Source organism: Coloeus monedula (assembly GCF_965178545.1).
Source record: "Coloeus monedula genome assembly, chromosome: 5".
Classification (NCBI taxonomy): Eukaryota; Metazoa; Chordata; class Aves; order Passeriformes; family Corvidae; genus Coloeus; species Coloeus monedula.
Window position 1 is genome coordinate 56,714,776 of NC_138785.1, and position 24,774 is coordinate 56,739,549.

General features: G+C 40.0%; 2 protein-coding genes across 3 annotated transcripts in view; one reads left to right on the plus strand and one right to left on the minus strand.

Annotated features, from left to right (window-relative positions):
* The window catches only part of SEL1L3 (SEL1L family member 3), a 36,025-nt gene extending 21,358 nt beyond the window's left edge, over window positions 1-14,667 (plus strand). For both annotated transcript variants that reach the window (XM_082281673.1, XM_082281674.1), the window contains 10 exons: window positions 20-196; window positions 1,753-1,880; window positions 4,231-4,314; window positions 6,557-6,647; window positions 6,757-6,841; window positions 8,579-8,688; window positions 9,997-10,124; window positions 11,862-11,964; window positions 12,059-12,131; window positions 13,401-14,667. In XM_082281673.1, coding sequence (XP_082137799.1) covers window positions 20-196; window positions 1,753-1,880; window positions 4,231-4,314; window positions 6,557-6,647; window positions 6,757-6,841; window positions 8,579-8,688; window positions 9,997-10,124; window positions 11,862-11,964; window positions 12,059-12,131; window positions 13,401-13,567 — 1,146 coding nt within the window. In that variant the 3' untranslated portion in view covers window positions 13,568-14,667. The remainder of the gene's footprint in view (window positions 1-19; window positions 197-1,752; window positions 1,881-4,230; window positions 4,315-6,556; window positions 6,648-6,756; window positions 6,842-8,578; window positions 8,689-9,996; window positions 10,125-11,861; window positions 11,965-12,058; window positions 12,132-13,400) is intronic.
* On the minus strand, window positions 1,950-3,113 carry LOC309573398 (utrophin-like; the record flags this gene model as incomplete). The annotated part of the gene is made up of 2 exons (XM_082282336.1): window positions 1,950-2,008; window positions 2,420-3,113. The coding sequence occupies 2 exons, from the start codon at window positions 3,111-3,113 to the stop codon at window positions 1,950-1,952; spliced, it is 753 nt and encodes a 250-aa protein (XP_082138462.1).
* Window positions 14,668-24,774: the final 10,107 nt, after the last annotated feature.

Here is a 24,774-nt window from a genome sequence, read left to right on the forward strand (position 1 = left end):
GTTGTTCTCCTTCCCTAAGGGCTTGCCCCAGGCAGTGAATGGATTAGGATGGTATTACCACAATTTTAAAAGAGACTACAGAAAAGCAGCCAAGCACTGGTTAATTGCTGAAGAATTGGGAAATCCAGATGCATCATACAACCTTGGTGTCCTATATTTAGATGGGATTTACCCCGGAGTACCTGGTAGAAATCAAGTGAGTAAATGTTTAACGGTACTATTTCTTACATTAGGGCCCAAGTTAGAAGTTTTTGCCCCATTCTTGAGATTGCTCTGTTCACCCTGAGTTGGATTTTGATACCTTTCATCATAAAGAAGGGTTTTACTGGGGGGTTCAGTCAGATTGCTTTGGGAGGGAGATGTTGCTCAGGTATCTCAGTCAAAATTATGTGCATGTGTTTGTATTCTTTTAATTTAGGAACAAAACAGGTGCAGGTTTTTTTCCTTCTAGTGACGGCAGCCAGGAAGGATAGTGTGTGCTCTCACATCATGTGACCTTTTGGGTTCTCAGTTTTGGATTGGGAAAGTTTATAGGGAAAGGATTCCACAATAACTGAAAGCAACACAACCTTGTCCCTGAATTCATGAACAGCTATGCTATGTTCACACAGCTTCTGTGAGCCTCAGAACTGCAGTGAGAGGCCTCCAATCCAGACTTGAAAATGTAACTATTTCATACAGTCCTAGTAGATGGCACTATTTTATTTTGTTTTTCTGTGACAGAACCCATTAACATGTGTGCAAAATAAATTTTCCCCTAGTAGGAATGGTCTACTTTATTTATATTTCTTTTAATTTCCTAGGTAGTGTATGAACAGCAGCAAAAATATAGTGAGGAAGACTTGTAATAAATGCAGGCAGACCTCATACTTAGAGCCAAAAAATGTTTTCAGTGAGGCCTTTCAGTTCTGAGATCTGGATATACTCCAGACAGTGAGCATTTCTGCTGCCAACAGCAGCAGTGCTCACCAACATGTGCATGTGGCAAACACATTTTCCTTCCCCAGGGACCAAAATACACATTTCAGAGTGGACTGATTATAAGAGTACCCCTAAAAATGCCCAGGTTTCTTTATTCATCAAAGCCAATGGCAAGAAGTTATGGCTGTGATGGATACTGTGTAGTCCACAGAAAGCAAATATTGATGGTTAAAAATTCCTTGAAATAAATTATTTCAGGATGTGTGCTGGTTTCGTTTACTTTACAGATTACTCTTCCTGAGGATAAAATGTGGAGTCACAGCCTTCCCACTTCTGTAGCTCTGGCCCTGCTTACTTAATCTATGTTATCTTTTGTAAACCAGTTTCAAAGATTTGAGCACTGTGGTTGGTCTCTGCTGAACATACTGAGTATTGCTGCTGCTCCACAGCCTTCATTTAGCATCCCAAGTGCAAAAGTCCTGTTCTCCAGGATGCCTTAATAATCTTCCTACTAGTGAATAACTGCTTTTATTTCTGTCAGTGCATGCAAGACTTTTATGTTAGCCAAGCATTCGTTAAATGTTTAGACACTTTGCTATTTGATGTTCCATATATTACCTGAATATATGTTTTTAAAAACTTTTCCTAGCCTAATCTATTAAAAAATTAAAAGAAAGAATTCATTTCATCTAAGTGCAAAAGTAGTTAAACTGTCTTGCCCTCATTAGCCAGCTACCTATTTTAATTCATTTGATGAAATGAGTCCTGAAGAAGAAATCTCAATGAAGATTAATAATGCAGAGTTGCTAATTGTGTCTTGTTTCTTCACAGACAGTTGCTGCACGCTATTTCTATAAAGCTGCCCAAGGAGGACATATAGAAGGGACTTTACGATGCTCTCTGTATTACATCACAGGAAATATGGAAGACTTCCCTAGAGATCCGGAAAAAGCTGTAATGTAAGTAGTGAGACCATTTATTAAAGGAGAATATATTTCTGATGTAATTATTTTGATTACTGATGATTTTTAAGTCCGTAGTCTAAATACCTTGTACTTCACGGTGCTTACCTCCTTGGCAAAAGGTTCTGCAGTAATGTTTGATCTGCATGAATATGTATTATTTAGATGACGAGTAGATTTTGAGAGATATTGAGTACTTCTAGTACTTTTCTTTTCCAGAAAAACTCGGAGAGATTGTATCAAACTGTTGGGGTCTCCTCCCCTGCCATGGAGCCCTGGCAGAGGGGCCCTGAGGGCACAGGCACGGGGTTTCCCTGCCCCTGCTCAGCCTCGTTCCCATGGGTTGGTTTGTGTTCCCTGCGCGGGCAGAAGGACCCTCGGGTCCCGTGACTGGAACAGTTCCTGGGCAGAGCCCCGGCCATGCGGCTGGGGAAATAAACATCTCTGAAACAGCTATCAAGAATCTGTCCATATATACTTCTTTTCCACGGGACTCCTGGTTTGATATATGCTTGTTACAGTAATCCCCGCTGTACGGCCAGAAGAGAAACAGCTCTGGCAGACATCATAGTTGAAATGTTTTAAGCTCTGGTACCTAAATCCAACAATTGGACACTCTTTACAGATATTGCATTTGGCCTGATGTTTTGCTGTTTCTGCAGCTGCCACACGGTGTAGAGCTGGTAGCCACACCATAGACTGTGGTTCTAAGCGCATCCAGTCTATAAATTGCTTTACAGTTATTTCCGGCTTATTGTGGTTCTGTTGGAAGCAGCTGCGCACACTGGGTTCAGTGTTGCTGCCACCAAAGGCTGCCACTTCCCCAAGCTGCCGTGGGATCTGGATAGCATCGTTAAGCAGAAGGCCCAGCTGCCTCTGGTCACACATTTCTGTAGGGCCTGCCACCTCCTTGAAGAGATATCTGTACTTCTCTTCCAGAAGGCCCTTGGAAAGAGACATCAAGCCAATTTTCAGGGACTGCACTCGAATTTTTCCAGTTCGGCCACTATCATACACGTTGAGTAGCCAGTTAAGACACATGTCTACACAGAGAGGAACATTCACCATATCTTTGTGTTTAAACAACATCCTCATCTTTGGGTATTCAGTGTTGTACTGTTTCAAGTAGAACACGCGGTCAGAGCACACCGCGTGTCCCGGGGTCCTGTGCAGGCTTCTGATGAGGTGGAACGCGCGGCCAGCAGGTTGTAGAACAGGGCTGTGCTGCATGCCAGGGAGCACTGGCTCACATCCCAATGAACACTTCACATAGCCTGTGGTCTGCCAGTGAAACTTGAGCAGCAAGCTGGAAATGTGTTGTTGATTTGCTCCATAACATCTGTTAGATCTGTGTTGGTATCATGAGGTGGAACTAACAAGTCATCTGTCTGATGGAACTGTGAGCTTGTGTCCTGCTCAAGCGGGAAGCCAAGGCCAGAGTGCTGGGGCGAAGCACAGGGAGAGGTGCCATTGAGCCGGGAGTCTGACTCAGGCTGTTCGAGTAGCTGCCGTAGCCGGTGAAGCTGAGACTCCAATTGTTTATTGTGATCTTCCAGTATTTGCATCCTTGCTTCCAGACGACCTTTATGTTGCCTTAGGAGTTTAGCTTCAGCAATGAGCTCGGCATCTTCAGAAGCATGCTGAGGTGACACAACAGAGTCAGGAGGTGATGCAAGACGGTTTATTCCTCTCCGAAAATGTTGCTCCTTTAGTTGCTCGTATTCTATCTGCAGACTCCTTTGCTCTTCCTCAAGGTCAGCAATGATACGCTCCAACTCTCCCCGCTCTTCCTTCTCCACTGACTTGAGTATCTGAGCAGGGCTCTGTGGCTGACTCACAGGTGACTCTCCTCCCAGCGTCTGACAATACTGCTGGATAAGGGCACGCTCATCCTCTACGCTTCCTGTGGTGGAGCTGCTGTCCATGTCCAGAAAAACTCAGAGAGATTGTATCAAACAACTCTGAGAGGTTGTATCTAACAAAGGCTTGTCTTTTTTTTATTTTCAAAAAATATCAGTCTCCTGACGTGGTAGAATTGGCATTTTGCATCATAAAATAGGCAGATAATTATTGATAGCACCTATTAATTTACATTTGATTTCTGAAAAAAACATTGCTGCAAAAAAAACATAGGATGCCTCTAATACACTCATAGAGATGAATGGACTTCATGTTCTCAGTCAATTGTTACAGGATTGATGCAGTGACTACTGTTAAATTCTATAATTTGTCTTATAGAAGAAGTCAGAGGGTGATCCCATATCCTTTTGTGTTCTTGGAGTCTGCGTGAGTTGGGATAACATTACTGGAGCACAACCATTCATTTTTTGTTTGTTCTATTCCACAGCTGGGCAAAACACATTGCAGAGAAGAATGGCTACTTAGGTCATGTAATCAGAAAAGCTCTCAATGCTTATCTGGAACTTTCATGGTATGTTTCTTCTCTTTGTTTTCTATTTTTCACTTACTTTATAGCAAGATAAAATGATTAATAATAGGTGATCACCTCAAAGAAAAAAAAAAGTAGTAGCACTACAGAAATCAGTTGCAAAACATCCATTGAGATAAAGGGAAGGAGGAGTTGACCCAAAATGGAATTCAACAGCTCTGACAGAATGAAATGAAAAGGAGTTTGTAGTGTGGAATAGTTGTATCAACTGTCTGTGGTTCTCATCCCATAATATTTGTATGATGTGCACTGGATTAACCAGAGGAACACCTTTCACTTCTACTATTCTCTCTGTTACAAATCTCATACTTTGCTTTTTCTCTTCTGTATAATTCTGTGTCATGAAAACTCAGGCTGCTGGATGAGATTTATTCATTTTTCTGTGAATGCTTAGTAGTATCTTTTGTGTAAGCATAATAGGAGGCTGTAATATCCAATGAGCCTGTCAAGAGGTTTCAAAATAGTGTCCAGGTTAATGCTCCACCTTTGCAGCCTCTGTAGGCATGAGCATCAGATACTGTGTGTGCAAACATCAGACTGTCATATGTGATTAAAACAATGGCTCATTTGTCCTGCAGCTTCCCCCTGTAAATACTGAATTAGTGCTTCAGGCTAAGGAGATCTACAAGAAACTTTCAGTGGACCGTTCTGGAGTAATGCATTCCTGGAAGAAGTGTCTTTTTACTCAGTCCATCACAGACATTTCTCCTTAGACCTGAGCTCACTTTTCAACACTGAAAGAATATGTTGACGTTTTTGTAGCGTGTTCTGTTGTGCAAGCCTATGACTTTGCCCAGCTCACTTTGCATTTCACAGGTAGATGACAGGTAGAGCATTAAGATTCCAGAAAGTCTGGGCTCAACAGCTAGGAGGGAAAATCTGCTGGAGTCCTACTTGAAATGCCAGGGTGTAAGTTGCATAGGTGTGAATTATTGCACTGCCAGTCAGACCAAGTAATATGTGTTCTTCAGTCATTGTTTGCAGACACGTTTCACACATCTCTCTGTCATGGTAGTTTGATCTTCAAAGAATGATTTAAATGTCATAAATGTAATTTCTTTTCTTAGTTGCCCTTCGAGACTTAAGGATCAGATGAACCAATTTCCCCGCTTTCCCCTGAACTCCTTCTGTAGTCCCAGGTCTCTCTTTCACTAGATGTTTTCACAGGGAAAGTACAAGGAATAATTTGTAATCATACAGAAACAGCTGGATAACAGGAGGTTACACCTGCTAGTTCTGTAAGGACAACTTCTTTCACAATTCGATTTAAAGTTGCTTTGCTTAAGCAGCTACTCTTGAAGTCAAATGTATATTTGACCATATGTGCTTCCAGTTAAACAAGCCACTGAACCCTGAAACTTGTCATGGTTTTGCCTTTGTGTTGTGGAGAAAATCATTGGCATCATTAATCTTTAATAGGAAACTTCAGAAGGAAAAAAGTACACCAAGTGGGTTTTTTTATTATCTTGGGATTTTGAAACTACACACATGATTTTAAAGACTTCCTCTTAATTTTGCATGCATAGTCTTCATATTATAGAGTAGATGAGTGGCAGAGAACATGGGGGGCGCTCTTGTCTAGTATCAGAATACTGAATTGCTATACTGCAAACATAGTATTAAATTTTACTACTTGCTTTACAGTCAGTGAGATGCATAGAGTCCTTAGAGGGACAGAGACTGTTGTTCTAGTCATACATTCAAGTATATGGAGAGACAAATCCTGTTTCAAAAAGCTCAGTCTAAAAAGACAAGAAAAAACAAGTCACATAAATGAAAGGTAAAGCATACCAAAGAAACACTCAGATGAATGTTAGACAGATACATACACAGCTAAGTTAATTGCAGATTTTTTTTTTAAGTAGAGTCTTTTAAGAATATTTTATCTGAAACATTATAATAGAGAATTGGGCTTAGTATCAGATCTTCTTTCCCATCAGTCTGGCACTTACAGTAAATGCACACTGGAGCCAGTCTAGCTTCAATGCAAGAGGAAAAAGGCTGCAAATTCACAAGATCCAGCATGGCTGGTTACACCAAGGATTGCCTCTACATGTCGCTGTTGCACGGGTTTCCCAGCCTCTTGCTCTTAAACTTTGTACCAAAATTTTGCTTGTAGGCAATTTTATAAATTAATTTAGTGCTTTTGGGGTTTTTTTAACTGTAACTAAAATGCATGTTATTTTTGTAAGGTTTTTCATTCATTTATTTTATCTAACATTAGGCATGAAGCTCTGCTGCATTATATTTTAGCAGCTGAAACTGGGATTGAAGTGTCACAGTCAAATTTAGCACACATCTGTGAAGAAAGACCAGTGAGTAAATGTATTCACAACTCATTATCCTGAAAGGAGCACTTGTTAATAATCATGTGGTCCTAGTCTCTTACCTGAGATATGAATGAATCAATTCTTTTCTTTATAGGACCTAGCAAGAAAATACCTAGCAACTGATTGTGTCTGGAGATACTACAATTTCTCTGTTTCTCAAGTCAATGCTCCGTCATTTGGTATGTATAAGGAATTCTTTCTGAATTTTAATTTTACTTGTTTTTAAATTTCAAAAACTGTGTTTGTCACAACTTCTATGTGAGTAGGCAACTTGAGGGAAGATTAATTCCTGCTAATCATACATTTCCTTTTTTACCTTTTGATAGGAATATCAGGAGAGAAAAGGTAATTAAAGTGTTGTATTTCAGCACACGTTTTCCAAAAATTTCCTTTTTATGACATTAAATGGATAAAATTTTAATAAAATAAAATAAAAAAGCTAAGCCCTGAGGAAGGGCTAGATATTTAGGAGTCTAAGCAGTTGACTCAAAGTTTAAGGAAAAAAAGCAGTAGACTCTAGGAGCTCATGCTGTTTGGTTTATCAAAGGGAAAATCCAAAAGCAAATATACTTCCATATCATAATTGAGTCATGAGAAACTAATAAAGGCTAAGGGATTCCTTATCTAATTTATTACTAGTTTTTCTCTTAGGGTACAGAGTTTATCAACATTGGTTGAGCTTACCTTGGAGAACTAAAGGATTCTCTGTTAAAAAAAAAAAAGGTCTGTTTGCAAATAAGTTACATTCCTCAGGCCTTAAATTCTACGACATCTATGACTTCAATAGCTAAGTCATTTTGGTGCCTCTGAAAGCTTTACTGAATATTTGAAAATATCTGATTGTCTCACAAGAACATTGAAGTAATTTGTAACGTTCTTGTGGAAAAGTGGAGTGTAAAAATAATTCATGCTATTTAAATAAATACATAGTGTGGAGCATTTAAATGTGTGGAAACTGAATAGCACATTGATATAGCCTGAAGCCACAGGAGCTGACAAACACTGTTAGCTTTCCTGAGGAGCTTGTAGACACCTTAGCAAGGTGTAGCTTGGTTGACCCTTTGGTAGATCCACTGGTACGATCTTACATTAGAAAAACTTTTGAAGGTCAGACTCATAGGATGGGAATGTCATTCAATTTCAGTCCACTGTAAAAACACGTGGGATTTCTAGGTAGCTGCTGTAGACGCACAAGGCAAAGTATAGAAGAGTTTCAGACCGTTTGAGGAAAGCTTAGGTCAGATAAATGTAGACACAGTCATAGAGTTTTTAAATTCATTAGCACAGATTAGTGCAACATCATGCTTGTTCCTGTCTGGGTCAATGCCCTCTCTTTTGATGCATTTCATTACTGTACAATGTCCCAGAAAGACGTTTGTAAAATATTTGCTGGGCATCGCTTCCTTCTAGACCAGGAAAACTGTATCCCTACCATTGTCCAGGGCTGAGTTGGATTTGAAACTAATAAAATTATCAGCAGCAATGTTCTCTAACTTTTGGGGAAGGTTCAGCCACCACAGTGTTGGGTACAGAGCAAACACATAAATGGCATGGTTTTAAGCCTCTTTAACTTAGTAGGGCTAATCTGACTAATAAGGCTTCAGGTTGCCCAAAGGCAGATTCAGCAAGTGAAGAGGGAATGCAATATAGAGACTTTTAAGTCTCAGTTTTTGTAAAGGCAATGTCATTCACTAAATTCATTAAAGAGAAACAATGAGAGATTTCATCCAGGATAAATATTTTCAGTGGGAGGCTGATATAAAGTAGCCACAGAGACAACCAGAGAGGATGAGTGTGTTTGTTTTTTAATATTGTGCTTTAAATAGAATTACTATTAACTTCTCCATCACATTAATAGTTGGTTAATTCTATTGCTACAAATAGTCTAAATGATCTTCTGCTCATTTCTTCCACAGCTTATTTGAAGATGGGTGATTTCTACTACTATGGTTACCAGAACCAGTCTAAAGACCTTGAGCTCTCCATGCGGATGTATGCACAGGCTGCCTTAGAGGGAGATTCACAGGTGGGTCTGCAGTTGTGGCAAAACATCGTAGTGTAAAACAGTCTGGGGATTTAGCTGTGACTCGTTCTTCTGCTTGGCCTCATCTGCGCCAAAGGAACCTGCTAGAATAAGTTACAATTATTTCAGTATACCCTGTGAGTCAGTAGTTGCTGTTTCGTAATAGAAGATAAATTTAGCAGAGATTAGTGGTCCTAGAATTAGGCTGCTTTGTAAGCTAAATGGCCTAATTCAGTGCTACCTTACCTTGGCACAATTGACTCAGTTATGACCTTGGTATTTTTGCTATTGCAAGAGGAAGAATTAATAGACTGCTGGGTTGTATTCCAGTCCTTTCCTCTGCCATTTTAGGATATAAAAAAGAAGACTGGTCCATTTCCCTTGGTATATTGAGTGAATCCCAGGGTGAATTTTGTTCGCTAACAAAGGTTTCATCTTAAAACGTTTTATAATTAAAGAATACACATTAATTTTATAATTAAAGAATAATTAAAGACATGGACTGTTTCACAACTGAGTTTCCTGTTCTCAAGCCCTCCTGAAGTGTCCTGGGTGCAATATTCTGTTTGCCCTGTCCCTATGGCAATATCTCCAGACAATGGCTTGTGTGTGAACTTATCAGAGGTAGCATAGGTGGGTTCTGTTTTGAGGTTACTGGTACGAAACATTACTGCTAAACTAGCAAAGGAAAGAAGGGATGCATGAATAGTTACTTTAAAGTATGAAAATCAAAGTGATGGGGAATTGTGGAAGATGTCTTGTGTGTTCATCTTCATGACTCTGAAGAGACACAGGGTTGCCTAAGACTTGTGCAAATAGGCAGAACCGTAAAATTAAGGACTTAAATTGTCTGGAGGAGATTTCTGCTCTCAGTTTCTCTATTCAGATACTGTTGATCTGTAGAGCTAGGTGAAGGGGAATTGAACAGTAACAGAACAGAAATCAATTTCTGCTTTCAGTCTGTATTTCCCTAGGAGATAAAATATTACAGTTTGATACGGTGACTGTGCTTAAAGAGTAACTAAAAATAAGAAAAAAACCATCTGGAAAAAGATACGAGCTAAGAAAACAGTGTCACAACATCTGAATGCTTCTTTTGCATTTTCAGTGTTTACCTGAGTACAGGTACACTGTACTTTTCAGTACACTGAAAGCCCTTTGGAGAAAGGGCTCTCATAATTATTCGGTGAATATCACATTATACTAAACAAATTTAGGGAAGACAGTTTCAATTATTCAGATACTTGGTGCTTAAATACAGATACAAAAATTTAATGTTTGAACAGCAATGCATGTTTTTTTTACTGTTAGGGTTTCTTTAATCTGGCCCTTGTCATAGAAGAGGGCAACTCCATACCTTCCTACATTCTGGATCACTTGGAAATTGATCAAGCATTGCATTCTAGTAATACATCACTTCTTCAGGAACTGTATTACAGGTGAGTCTTTTTTACCTTTAATCAGCATTTTCTGGTTTTCCATGTGAATAGCATTTCCTCTGGAGGGCAGCAAATCCTGTAATTATTAACTTTGTTCACTTTTATGATTTAAGGCAGGTTAAGGTCAACATACTTGAAATTCTTAAATTCCCTAAATATATTTCAGTTTATGCCTGTTAAAGAGACCTGATTATATGTGGTTCCCTGAAATAGCAGGGACTAGATTCAATAATCAGGGAGGTCTTTTTCAGTTCAAATATATTTAAGTTCCTAAGTTAGGTGCTGGCAATTTGTGTGCAGTACAAACCAGTATTTCAGTTATAAATGTAGCATAATATAACACAGAATTTAAAAATATGTAACTGGGATAATAGAAATCTTTCCTATTGATTCTGCAAATATGTTCCAGCCTGACACAGATATTGTGGCACAGAATATTAGACACCTGAGAAGCTTTACAGGTCTGCTGCCTGAACAGCCTGTGCCAGCACTATTCATGCACAAACCACCTACTGTGCTCGGGTTCCACTACAGAACATGGGTTTCCTTTACCCAGGTTAAGCAACGGGTGTTGGAAAGCACAGTGGGAATACAAAGCCTGCACAATATATGGTGAACTTGTGGAATTGCCTTTCAAATATTTAAAGAAGGAGGAGATAATGCTTAATACACAAGGCTGTGAATCAAGAGTGAGTGGTTTATCATCTGTTTTGCTACCGAGTGTTGTGTGACCCCAGAAAAGTGGAGATGATACCAGCATAAAAACCTCATTTGTCTATTCACCAACAATCTGTTGAAATTGCTCTTCACTGCAGTTAGCCTGAACTTGTACCCTAAATTACTTCCTCTCCACGTGAAACGACCAGTCAGATACATAGGGGTTCTGGACTATCTGGGATTGTAAACTTGAGTTTGAATTCTGCCTTCACTTGGGCTGAATCCAGTCCTGCTTTGCTGTGAGAGTAATTCCAGAGTTGACAGTGCTGAAGGTTTTTCCCACCACCATACACTTTTGTCCAAAAGGGCACATACTTTTATGTATTTATATATATATACATGTACACAATCTATGACTTAATAACTAAATTATATGTATATTTATAACAAAATTTATATAGAAAATGTATATATCGATATAGATACCCCACCACTCCCTCCTTAGCTTTGTAGAAAAGAATCAATTGAAGCTTAAAATAGGTGCCTGTGATTTAGCTGTCTAAACTCCCCTAGTAAGTGAAGTCCTGTTTGATGGACTGAGAAAGCTGCTCAGCTCACCCCACAGGAGGTAGGGACCTTGTGCTAGTCAGCTAGAACACTCTTCAAGCTTGGACTTCATTCTGTCATATGCATTGTCTCTTAAAGGAGGTTTAGCACCAGCATTCTGTGTGGACAACTAAATTTTGTACGCCTAATTTTAAATCAAGTCCTTCTGCTGTTAACTCACATTAGTTAGAACTTGAACTGTGACTGCTTTGCATATATAGCCTGGATGCTTAGACCCATTGTTGACTAGTAAGAAAATAAAAAATACACTTCTAGGGTAAGGTCTTCTGTACTTAATAAGTTTAAGATGGCATTTTTCTGAATTTTTACTTCACCATCTGTGAGATAGGGATGATGATATTTGTTTGTTTTTCTGGCTTACTGGTTCCGCAAACCCACTTGAGATTCCCAGATGATTGATGCCACAAAATTGTGGAGGAGGATTAATTGGTTGTTTTAATGTTCTTGTTGTAGGTGCTGGAATAATAGTAACCAAGAATCAATTAGTCCGTGTTCATTAGCATTGCTTTATTTTTACATGAGAGTTCTCTGGAACAATGTTTTACACTCTACTCTGGTATGTAGTGCTCCTTTATTACATGCACAGTTCATTTGGAACATGACCTTGGCTTTGCACTGCTCTAACTATGTTTTTAAAATTCCTGTCACAGATCTACTTCATGGGAACATTTCTTTTATCTATTCTTGTTGCATTTGCAGTGCAGTCTTTTCAGTCTTTATCTGGTAAGTATGTGTCATAGTAAAACTGAAGAAAGAGGAGTGATCTTTTTATTTCAATAAGACCATCAACAATAAAAGCTGAATTCTAGATGTGATAGAAGTACCTCTGAGCAGTAGCTTCTTTGACACACAAGTAACTTTTTATCATTAAGAAGGGGTAGATGAAGAAAGGCATAACTTTAAACCCATTGGTTTCTGAAAAATTTCCCTTGATAAAGGAGATTCTTAATAAAAATATTAACTGCATGAGATTGTTCCCCATCTCTCAACATGCAGTTAATATTACATATTATTACAGGAATTATATGAGTTTGATTACCTATGTAGTCTCTGCAATATGCAATCAAAGCATCTTGCCTGTTTGATATGACTGGATCACTTCAGATGCAAGGTGGGAGAAGAAGTGAGGTTCCAAGAGCTGGTACATTGGAGTAACTTAAGAAGAGTCAGTTCAGATTCTTCACACCAGTAACAGAATCAGCAAATAGATGCAGTCAGGAGTTGCAGACTCCTCCTGTCTTAAAACAGAAAGTTTGGCTCTGTCTCTTTTGATGGCACAAAGAATATTAACAAATAGAAGATCAAGTGCCTGACTTCAGTCTGTTAAAAGTGCTATCATGTTTTCTACCATATTGAAAGAGATATCAAAGACAAAACTACATTGCTGAGGAAAGGGGAGAAAACCCCTACCATCACATGAAAAATAATGAATCATCATTTAAAAAGCATTTCCTGCTTCAATCAAGCATTTCGTTTCAGATCACAAGACTTGATCAGGAAATTGTGAAGTGACTATTACCAGTTATAAAAAGAATTTCTTCCACTACATACGTTTTTTGATGTTGTGTTTTAACCCCAGTAGGCAACTTAAGTGTATGTCAGAAAACAAGGTTCTGATGTATTTCCATAACAAAACACCAAAAAAATTACTTACACATTTATTTCCTATAGGTGTAGCTTGTCAAAAACCCAGTACCATTAAATCTGAAAATATTATTTGAATTAAGACATGTAACTGTGAATAATATGCTGAATATGGAAATAATTCTGAAAGCCCGCTTTGTTTTCTTACTAGCTATTAATTTATGTTACTTGGAAATAATACAACATATGTATAAAGTATATAATTACAGATATTTTTCTTTCAGTATTTCCAAACCTTTGAATATTATCTTTATATGTAATTTTACATCCACATAATATTTAAATATTAATTGACTCCCTAGACACAGTGGGGTTTTTAAAATAATTTCTTTTGATGTTTTTCTGAAGCCCATAATTCTGCTGGAAGAAGATCAGAACCATTGTCAGATGACGTCCCTTCTTCCTTAGCGAATGACAACGAGCATGCTACCAGATTACAGCAAGATGAACCTACTCTTTCAAATGATTTATCACAGCAGGAGTCAAACCCTCAGAATCCTCTTGTTACAAGCTGAAGTGTAGTTTTCTTGACATCCATTGGGAAGGTGGGCTATGAGCAACTGCGAATCTAAGAACTGGCAACCAGCCCTGTACATGGCATTAATAATGCAGGCCAACAGCTGAAGTTGTAGGGAAGTTCACTGATCTGACTTCTCCACTGCAGAGGAAAACTGTCCCTATAATTTTTTTAACTCCAAACAGATGATGCAGATTCTCTCACTATACCCAACACGTGATCATACTGTATGTCATGGAAGGACCTGGAAGGAAACCTGCAAAGTCTTTGCCTAATTGAAAAATAGCAAACATCCTACAGGTTTTAATGAAGCTCTATTTACATGTCTAATCTCTTATTAAATTGCTTTTACCACATTTTAGCTTACTTGTTGGTGAAATTCCAAGTTTGAATCATGGAAATTACATAAAAGCAAAACCCAGTTACCAACAGTTCCATGGAAACCAGTCAGGACTTCAGTACATGCAATGGTAACAATGAGTTTTTTGGCATTTTATATTCCATGCTAATTTTTTAATGTGAAAAGCATTTTGTTTTGAAAGAAAACACACCAGGAATATTTGCAATATGATCATAACGTATTAGTGCTGCTGGCTAAGTTTTAGTCAAAGTTTTACAAGCGTCCACAGTTCCCTGGTGGACACAACAAAACGTTTCCCTTCCTACCAAGAGCCACTGATTAGAGAAAGGAGCTCCCCTAATGAGTAAATAAAAGAATATTTAAGTGTGATTAGGGGCCACAAAGTGAACAGAAATTTGGTTTTGGATTCTTCCATAGATAACACTAGCAAGGATTTATTTCATGTTCTACAGTAACGCTAAAAGACACCTAGTTAAGTGACAGTTTATTTGATAAATGTTGGATGGGAAATACGGATAACATGTATGGAGTGCAAATGCCTTTTATCTGATTTAAAGCTGTCTGTAAAGTGGCTGTAGGGAAGGTCTAACCTTTACAACAGGTGTGCAGGCACCTCTGCAAAATGATGTAGATCACAGACTATAAATTGCATCAATCTATGCATTACCGAGGGTTAAATCCACTCGCGTTGCACTACATTATTTACTCTTATAAATAAAAATATTTTTCTAATTCAAGCTGTATGTGGAGGAATTTCTTTTAAGGCACCTCTTAGATGAAATAGTGTCCTGCTGTTGCAATCTCTCAAGATTATTATTTACATGCTTGTTTTCTTAGCTTCAAATGAGACAATCAGCTTTTACTTTCATTGAGGAATACAGTCTTCTCACAGAGCAAACTTGTAACAGTTTTGTTTTTCAAGCAAGACATAGGAGGTTTCAGTAAGAAAGGAATCATTTAAAAGGAAAAAAAGCTCTGACCTTCGAGAGAGATTTTTATATTTCTATATAAATGTCTATACACACGTATCATCGGGACACGTTTCACTTGCAGGAACCTGAAAACTCAAAAGTATTAAGAGTTGATGCTTTGAGGCAGTGGTTCCATTGACAAGTCATGAAATAAAAATGAAGATGTTGAAGCTCCTCCCCCTCCCACTGAGAAAGTAAATTATGTGCCACGTTAATGAGTTTTTTATTTATTTGATCAAGAACTGTGCAAGGAGTACTTTTTGTTCCCAGTACAGTTGTAGATACATATTTTGTTCTATGTATAGGTTGGTATTTTAATGTGTTACAAAGGAGCCTGACTTTTACATACTAAACTGTTGTACTCACTGGGGCTAGATGATGTGGTTTTGATATCCATTGCAAATAGTCCCCATTATTTTTGAGTCTATTTTGAGTTGCAAAAATGTATGCAGCTAAATTTAACTATATCAAATTCCTTAATGCAAAGATATGGCTATTTCAAGAGCCCTCTCAACTGTATTTTTATCACCTAATAAAAGAAAACTGTGCATCTGTATTAAAACTGGAGCAGGTTTAGATGGTAAACACAGAAGCAATGCAGAAAGTCAAGTGTAGCCCTTGAAGACAAGTAGACAAATATCCCAACGTAGGCATGGTGTTAGGTTAGGTACCAAATGACATGCACAGTTAGATATTCTCAAAAAACTATGTGGACGTGCTTAAGACAAATCTTGCTTATAATTAGCCACATGTGAAAGGTGTATTTTGCTACAAATATCACATGTAGCAAAACTGGAGCCCCTGGTGAAATATTAATCCCATGAGAGTTTGTCAGTGGTGGTGTGATTGCAACCCATGTGTTGCAATCCAGGAGTTCTCAGAGCAGCAGTGGTTTAGATTGTGCACATACAGGTCAGAGTTAAGCGTTAGCACTCAGGCTCACTCTGTTTTCCTCTCTAAAGCCCATGTTCTGAACTCTAGTAATTAACTAATTTGAAGAGTTCTGTCAGAAACACGATTTCACATCTGTATTTCAGAAGGCAATTGCTGAAGCTGCAATATATTTCGTGACACCAGCAGTTAATAGTTCCATCTTTGTTTGTTGTTACCTATTACATCAGAAGTTGTACCAAAGTATGTTAAGATAAGCAACTCTTCACAACAAACTGGCAATCCTGAAGGCTAAAATAATAACAGTTACATTATTATCCTTCACTTCTCATAAGATCCAGGGGGCTATTACTTGACAACCTAGAGAATCAACCAATTCCCAGAGAGAAAGAATGGTTATTTAAAGCAAAGCAGCTACATAGTTCTATGACACCCACAAGGAAAGCAGGGAGAAAAGGGGAAAAGAGTTGCTGTATCAAAAATTATTTTTCTTAAATTGAAACACAATCACTGAAGTTTATTGTTTCTGCAGCCCATGCTGAGTGTTCAGGGTGGGAACAAGGAAATAATAAATCACAGTTGTAGAGCTAAAATGCCCTATATACTTTGTTTACGTGTATTTGATAGAAGTCCAGCCATCTGAACAACACAGGTCACGCATAAGGCAGTGCGTAAGTGATGACCACTTTTTGATCTCCCTTGGTTCAGCTCAGAACCATCTCTAGTACAGACAACAAGGAATTTTGGAGGGGTTATTTAAAAAGTAGGTGCCAAATTATCTGAAATGAATGCAGTTTACACCAACTAAATGAATTTGTCTTACAGACAGTGACAAGGGAGAGAAGTTGCTACATGCAATGTATCAAAGTGCGAGGGGAAGAAGGGAGAATCAGGTGAAGATAAGCTAAAAATAAGTCAATGTTGAGCAGTTCTGAGTTACTTAACTACAGGTTTATGAAGGAAACAATTCAAACCAGTTATGAGAGAATTTGCAACTATGCTGAAAAGTTTGTTCAGCTCTGAATTGCACAGTGTGGTAGTAGCAGGACAGCACTGAAGGTGGGGGGCATCCATATGTGGGCAACTGACCACTGACTGCATGGTGTTGCCTCCCAGACCACAGAGTGAAGAGCTTTGCATCCCAATAAATAGGCATGAGGAGAGACTTAAAGTTCCATATTAAGACCTTGCAATAGAAATCTTTGTGATAGAGGGGACAATACTTGAAAATTAGTCCTGGTATGCTGATTACATATTATAAACATACCCCTTGCTGGTATTTTTGTGTTCCCCTTTGAGCTACTGGAAAAGCATAGATGATCTTTAAAAACCATATGTGAAACATGGATTATCTGTGAGGAGAATTGATTTATAGCAGATTCTTGTCTGTGTAAGCTGCCCCCATTGACTAATGGACTATTTAACACTGGCTGTTGATCCTTATCGTGGATGAAAGGTAGCACAAAGGTATGAAACAAGTTGAATAAGCTTTGTCAGAGGAATTCCATCCCTACACCCTCTCCTTCCTGCCATAAATGTGTGAACTGGATTAAAAGACTGGGATGTAGGAAGAAAACAAAAGGCTGGATTCTTTAAGAAAAAGCCCAAGGGTAAGAAAACTAGAGAATGTCAAAGGGAATCTGAGCATGGAGCAATTTCCTATGCTGTCTTCTAAGATGTAGGTGACAGGAACAATCCCTGAATAATCAACAGAAAATTGTAAATTAAAAAAACCCAGCATCTGGAATATAGGTGTGTTGGAAATGCAGCACAGCCTCGATATTTATCTAAATACCTAATTCCTATGCCAGGAGACTAAACTATATTTGCAGTAAGGAAAGTAACAATGAGTCTATGCCAAAGTAGAAGGTGTCTGTGTAAAAGCAGCCACATACAGATCAGTGAGCATCAAAATCAGACCAGATCAGGAGAAATGAGTAACCAAAATGGAAAGGAAAAGATCACTTGCATTATTGCAGTATATGCTTAGGTACCAGTTAAAGTAAATGAGAAAAAACCCCAAGAAACACAACTGAGCAGAAACCAAATCACCTGCAGCAGATCAGATATTCTCAAGCACCAATGTTCCAAACTGAAATTGCACCAACAATGCTGAGTGCCTGTTGACTTCAGGGACTTGGGTTGTTTGACAAGTGCTATCAGATACCCATCCACCTTTGGGCATGTTAATAATGCCTTAGAAGAAAACTGGCTGTAACAGGTTTGTTTATAACTGTGTTCAGTGATCTTTCTGCTAACGTATTTGTTGACCTTGCTTCCCTTCCCAGTCTGCATTTTCTGATTTCTGTTGTTTCTTTTGTTTGTCCGCACTGACCCCTTCTTAATCACTCGTGAACTGTCTAGATAGCTTCTAATGCACAGCATTGCCATTTGCTCTTATCGGTTCTGCCAGGTGAACAGAAAAAAGCACAAGTCCATTAGCAAACCTAGCACCCCTTTTTGACAGTCTGCCAAGGCAGGAACTGAGATACTTGCTTGGCATTATCTATCTGTTCATTACAGCATGGCCTGAGTAATGGATTTACACAGCAAGTAATTCTGCAAGTTATAAGCAAATCTCTCTAGATAGATTTGTATTAATAAACTAACCAAGGTCAAGCTCTGCTGTCTTTGTGATGAGTTAAACCCTTCCTGTGAACCCATTTACCTCATCTGCTGCTTCTTGGGACCAGTCTTGGTCCATAAAGTCCCCAAATGGTGCCCAACCATTGTCTAGGAGGATTCTTCTCAAATGGGCTTGAGCTAGGTCAAGCAGCACACCCCCAAATAGCTGAGATAATCACGACCCAGTGCCTAAGCATATCCTCCAGACCTTGTTCATTTTAGTTGTGCAGACAAACCAAGACTGTTTACCTCTCTTACAGTCCATGAGGCTCCATTGCACCCCCAAGCAACAGCTGAGATTAGTCCTTCCAATTTCACCAGCCTGTTTATCAGTGTGAGCCTTCCAGCAGGCCCACTGTGTTCAGAGCTGGTTTGAAGGCTTGCTTTCCTGAGAGAGGTGTGCTTGGCACATGTTTGTAGAACACAGCCTTTCCAAAACACACCAGTACTAACTGGAATGAGAAATTAAAGCCTCCATTCATGTTTTATCTTGTTTCATGAAGACCACATTGTAGTTTTCCCCTTCTGCTCTGCAGAGTTTGTAGTGGCAATAACACTGTCCCCGCCTCCTTGTCCCATATCAACTCTGTCTTCTACCTAGGTGGCAAGGTTTAGAGGCTCCTCTCTCTCATGAGTGCTGCATTGCTCTTCCAAGCCAGGTCCAGTTGCACATGGACAGCCTTTCCAATAAAAATACAGTATGCTAGTCCCAGAAAACAAGTTAACCTTTGCAGTTCAGTTGGTTATAACAACAGTAGGGGAAACCCAGATACACCTACTCTAATGCAGAAAACTCTAGGCTAGTTCATTAAACAAATGTTAGAAGTTGTATAGAATCAGGCAGCCTGATCAGGAGAAGGAAGTGGGTGAGGCCTTCTACTGGCAGCTGTAAGTAGGCTCAAAATCACAAGCACTGGTTCTTGTGAGTGAGTTTAGCTACACTGACATCAGCTGGAGGAGCAACAGAGCAAACCACGAACAGTCTGTCCAGGAGGTTCCTGGAAAGCACTGATGACAACTTCCTGACACAGGTAGTGGAGCATCCCACAAGGAATAGTGTGCTTCTCAACCTCATGCTAACAAACAGGGAAGGCCTCCAAGGTTGGAGATGTGAAGGCTGGGGGCAGCTTTGGCTGCAGTGGCCATGAGATTAGGAGTTCAGTATCGGGCAAAGAAGAAATGGGGCAGGAAGCAAGGTTGCAACCACAGATATCGCAAGAGCTAACTTCAGCCTCTCCAAGGATCTTCCAAGAAGAAACCCATGGAAACAGGCACTAGAGGGAAAAGGGGTTCAAGAGAGCTGGGTGATATTCAAGGATCACTTCCTCCAGACTGAAGAACAGTGCATCCCAATGAGCAAGAAGTCAGGCAAAGGTGTGAAGAGACCTGTGTGGATGTTTAAAGAACTCCTGTCATTACTCAAGTGTAAGCAGGAAACACACTCGAGATGGAAGCAGGGTTGAGCCACTCTGAATGAATACAGGGATATTTTCAGAGTAAATAGGACTGAGACCAGGAAGGCCAAGGCCCATCTGATATTAAATCTGGCCAAGGATGTCAAGGAAAATAAAAGCTTCTTCAAATACATCAATAACAAAAGGAAAAGCAAAGGATGACGTGGGCCTGTCACTAAATGGAGGGGGACTTAAGTAACAAAGCATGCAGAGAAAGCAGAGTTACCTAACACCTTCTTTGCATCAGCCTTCACTGACAAGACCAGCCCTCAGGAATCTCTGACCCATGAGACCAGGGTAAGGGAATGATGGAAAGAAGATTTTCCTTGGTCAAGGAAAAATGAGTTACAGAACACCCAGGTAAACCTGACATCAACAAGTCCATGGGCCCTGACAGAACACATCCATGAGTGCTGAGAGAGCTGGCAGACACCATAGCAAGGCTGCTTATGGTCATGTTTGAAAGGTCATAGAGGTCAGGAGAGGTGTCTGAGGACTGCAAGAAAGCAAACATCACCCCAGTCTTCAAAAAGGACAAGGAAGAGGACCCAGGAAACTACCAGCCAGTCAGCCTCACCTCAGTCCCTGGAGAAATGATGGAGCACCTCATTCTGGAGGCCATCTCTATCCACATGGATGACACGAAGGTGATCAAGAATAGTCAGCATGGACTCACTTAAGATAAATCATGCTTGGCCAACCTGCTTGCCTTCTGTGATGAAACAGCTACCTGGATGGATGAAGGGAAAGAAGAGGATGTTTTCTACTTCAACTTCAGCAAGGCTTTCAACACCATCTCTTGCCTTGACAGGCTTGAGAGATGGGGAGAGAAGAACCATCTAAAATTCAACAAAGGAAAATACAGGGTCCTGCACCTGCAGGAAGAATAACCCCATGCACCAGCACAGACTGGGGGCTGACATGCTGGAGAGCAGCTCTGTAGAGAAAGACCTGGGGATCCTGGTGGACAACAAGCAGTCCATGAACCAGCAGTGCCCTTGTGGCCAAGAGGGCCAATGGTACCCTGGGGTGCATTAAACATTGCCAGCAGATTGAAGGAGGTGATCCTGCCCCTCTACTCAGCCCTGGTGAGGTGCACCTGGAGCGCTGTGTCCAGTTCTGGGCTCCTCAGTACAAGAGGGACATGGAGCTCCTGGAACAGGTCCAGCAGAAGGCTGTGAGGATGATTAAGGGGCTGGAACACCTCTGTTAGGAGGACAGGCTGAGGGAACTGGGTCAGTTCAGCCTCAAGGAGACACAGCTGAGAAGGGACCTCATCAATGTCTTTCAGCATCTGAAGGGAGAGTGTCAGGAGGATGGAGCCAGGCTCTGCTCAGTGGTGCCAAGCAACAGGACAAGAGGCAATGGGCAGAAACTGATGCCCAGGAAGTGCTACCTGAACATGAAGAACTTCTTTACTCTGTGAATGACAGAGTACTGGAACAGGTTTGCCCAAAGAGGTCTTGGAATTTCTGTCAATGGAGATATTCAAGAACTGTCTAAATGCAATCCCGCACCAGGTACTCTAGGATGACCCTGCCTTGAGCACAGAGGTTAGACCATATAACAAACCAAATTTAGTCTCTTCCAACTTTACCCATTCTGTGATTAGAAATTTTTCCTCTACATCTTTTTAAGCCTTTACTAATCAGCTGTGTCTGACCCCAATCAGTAAGTTTTTTATAAAATCACCAGCAGCCTTCAGAAACACTAATAGGCCAGTATTTAAGAGTTATTTTACTGACCCAAAAAGCTGCCATAAAGTAGAGACACGAATCCAAATATTTCAAAGCCTAGAGTAATTGCCACATTCTTCAGATACTCAATTCAAATTAAGAGGATTAAAAGTGATTAAATAGTAAACCTACACTGATTAAAAGCATGTCCTTACAGAGGCCGAAATCCACCAGAGGAGTGACAGCCATGCAGCGATAACCATGGTGAGTGCAGGTGCGAGCTCTTTGTGCCAGGGGTCAGAGGCTGTCAGGCAGCAGTGTTGCTGCCCAGCCTGTTTTTTGGGCTGTCCTAGGGCAAATTCATCTATCCTGCATGGCACTACATTAGTGTGCTCTGCAAACATACCCTCTGTGTCTTTGAAATGTTAGAAGTTAAAAAAGCTTCTTTTTCATATCTTGAATATCCAGTGCCAATGCATAGGATATCCTTGGGACTTGGATACTATCAGCCCCACAGAGGAATAGTTTATGACAGAGTTGGTTACACTCTGTTGTTGATATGACAGATAGAAACCACCTTGTTCAGCATTTCAAATAATAAAATACCCTATGCACCTTTCCAAGAGAGCTTTGGTACCCCATGTGATAATTCAGTTAGCAAGAAAGAGGCAGAAAACAAGAAAGCACCAGATTAGCCTGCAAACCACTGCCGCCTCCCCTGCCTATTTAACTTATGCCCTAATGCCATTATGCCAGGAATACTTAGATTCTTCTCTGATGCCATTAAATGTATGTTAAGGGTATGTGCATTAAAAAAAAAAAAAAATCCCTCCTTCAGATGAAATAATTTTGATGGCCATAACTCTGCCTACAAAACCAGTAACATTTAAATTCCCCAGGAACCCACTTATGCTGCCACCACCACTTGCAGATGAAAGCAGAAAGTTCGATATCTACCCTGTGCTTTGTGTACCTGCCTCATATAATTCCAGAACTATTTGAAAGGGTGATGATGGGAGTCTGGGTTTAATGAAGGCCCCTTCTGCAAATGTGTAAGATACCTGCAAATTGATTCTTTCACTTAATCCAATGAAAGGGTTTGCTTTCAAACATTTAAATGCTTACACTACTGTTAACAAACACATGCCTAGGACAAAGAAGTTCAAGATGCAGTTTTTGAAGATACACAATATTAATGCTCCTTCACTAAAGAATAATTGATCTAAAATATTTTAGACATTTATCTCACCCTTGATCTCCTTGACACATGATATGGGTTAACCCCAGGAGGTGACTAAGCCCCACACAGCCACTCGTTCACACACACTCCTCCAGGATGAGAGGAGAAAATTGAAAGAATAAAAGTGAAGAAACTTGTGTGTTGAGATAAAGACAGTTGAACACGTAAAGCAAAAGTCATGCATACAGGCAAAGCAAAACAAGGAATTCTTTCATGCTTCCCATGGGCAGGGAGGGGTTCAGACATCCCCAGGACAGCAGGGCTCCATCACATATAACAGTGACTCGGCAAGACAAACATCATCCCTCCAAATGTCTCCCTTTCCTTCTTCCCCCAGCTGTATGTGTTCAGTATGATGGAATCTCCCTTGGGTCAGTTGAGGTCAGCTATCCCAGCTGTGTGACCTCTCAACTCATTGTGCACCCCCAGCTTCCTCGCTGGTGGAATGGGGTAGGGAGCAGAAAAGGCTTTTATGCTGTGTAGGCACTGCTTGGCAATAATGCAATTTCCATATTATTAACACTGTTTTCTGCAAAAATCCAAAACATGACCCCATACCAGCTACTGTAAAGAAAATTAACTCAGCCAAAAGCAGCACAACAAACAAACCCAGAGTTTTGTGCTGTAAATTGAGGCTAACTATAAAAGAAAGCCATTTTTGTTTGACTGTGAGTAAATTGAAGCAATGGAAAAATAAAAGAAACAAGGACATACAGAAAACACCAAACCCTACAGTCACTGGAGTCCTGAGAGTATTCCAAAGCCTTTTAAAGTCTCCATCACTCTTCTATACAGAACGAAAAGAGCAGTTCTCTGGGTCTTGGTTGCATTTCTCTGATAATTACAGTGACTTTGTTTATAACAGCACAGAAGAGCTTAGAATATTCCCCTAGAAGCTTATGTGTAGCATAAGTCAAGACTGAGTACTTCAAGAATGAATCATCCTTGCAAGGACTATCCCAGATGCTATTAGAAAGTTGACCTCTGCTCTTTAGTGAGGAGATAACTGTTCACTTTCAGGCTCTGGGTGAAGTCCAGACTGCAAGTTCTTGAACGCAGCTCAAGTCCATAAGCTGTGTTAGATTGCTGATGTTGGGTGGCAATGCCACAGGAAGCATCTCAGACTTTGAACATCCATAACTGGTCCAGGACATGGCTGGACTGTGGTCTGCTGCTTGTACCCTGTAAATTTTCCATACTTTTGCCAAAGCTTCTGTGCCACCAGCACCAGAATACATCTCAGCCACTGAAGGGTAGTCCACACCAGCATACATTAATTGGCACAGGTGGCATAAACTCATGAGGTGCATAACGTACATTACAAGACAAATTTATTTTACCTCCCTTAGAATCAGAACATAGAATCACTCTCTCAGTGTCCTCCTTCAAGACCTCTGTTTGCTGGAAGCACACATAACTGCGTATCCTCAAGGTTTGTGTCCCACCGATAAAAAAAGTAAAGAATTAGATTGTGCCCTTGAACATTTGACTCAGAGGAAATATCATACACAACCAGCAGGACAGTTTCTGATAGAAATGGGATATTTTTGCAGAAAGACTGGGTGTTTTTCTCTCCAACAGACATAATAAAGAATCAGCTGGTATTTTCCCATCATGCCCACCACACAGCCAGCAGAGCAAGTCTTGACTGCATTCAAAACCTCCATGCAAGTTAGCTCATGACTCGGGAAGAGAAAGAAAAGAATAACACTACTGCAATAAAAATCAACAAAAATATCCTCAATGAGTACATCCTTCAGAACATTGTTGACATGCCCCAGGAAAAAAAAAATTCCTTCCCCCACATCTCCTCTGGTTGAAGAAAATACTCTGAATGGAAACCTTGTTCCTTCCTGCTATAATACTGTGGATTCAGACCAAGTAACATATACCAAATGATAATAAATTTGAACACTTACCTCCTCAGTAAACAGCCACAGTCTCAGACTATGTGTCTCCAGGAGCAGCCCTGCCTACCATGAGCAAA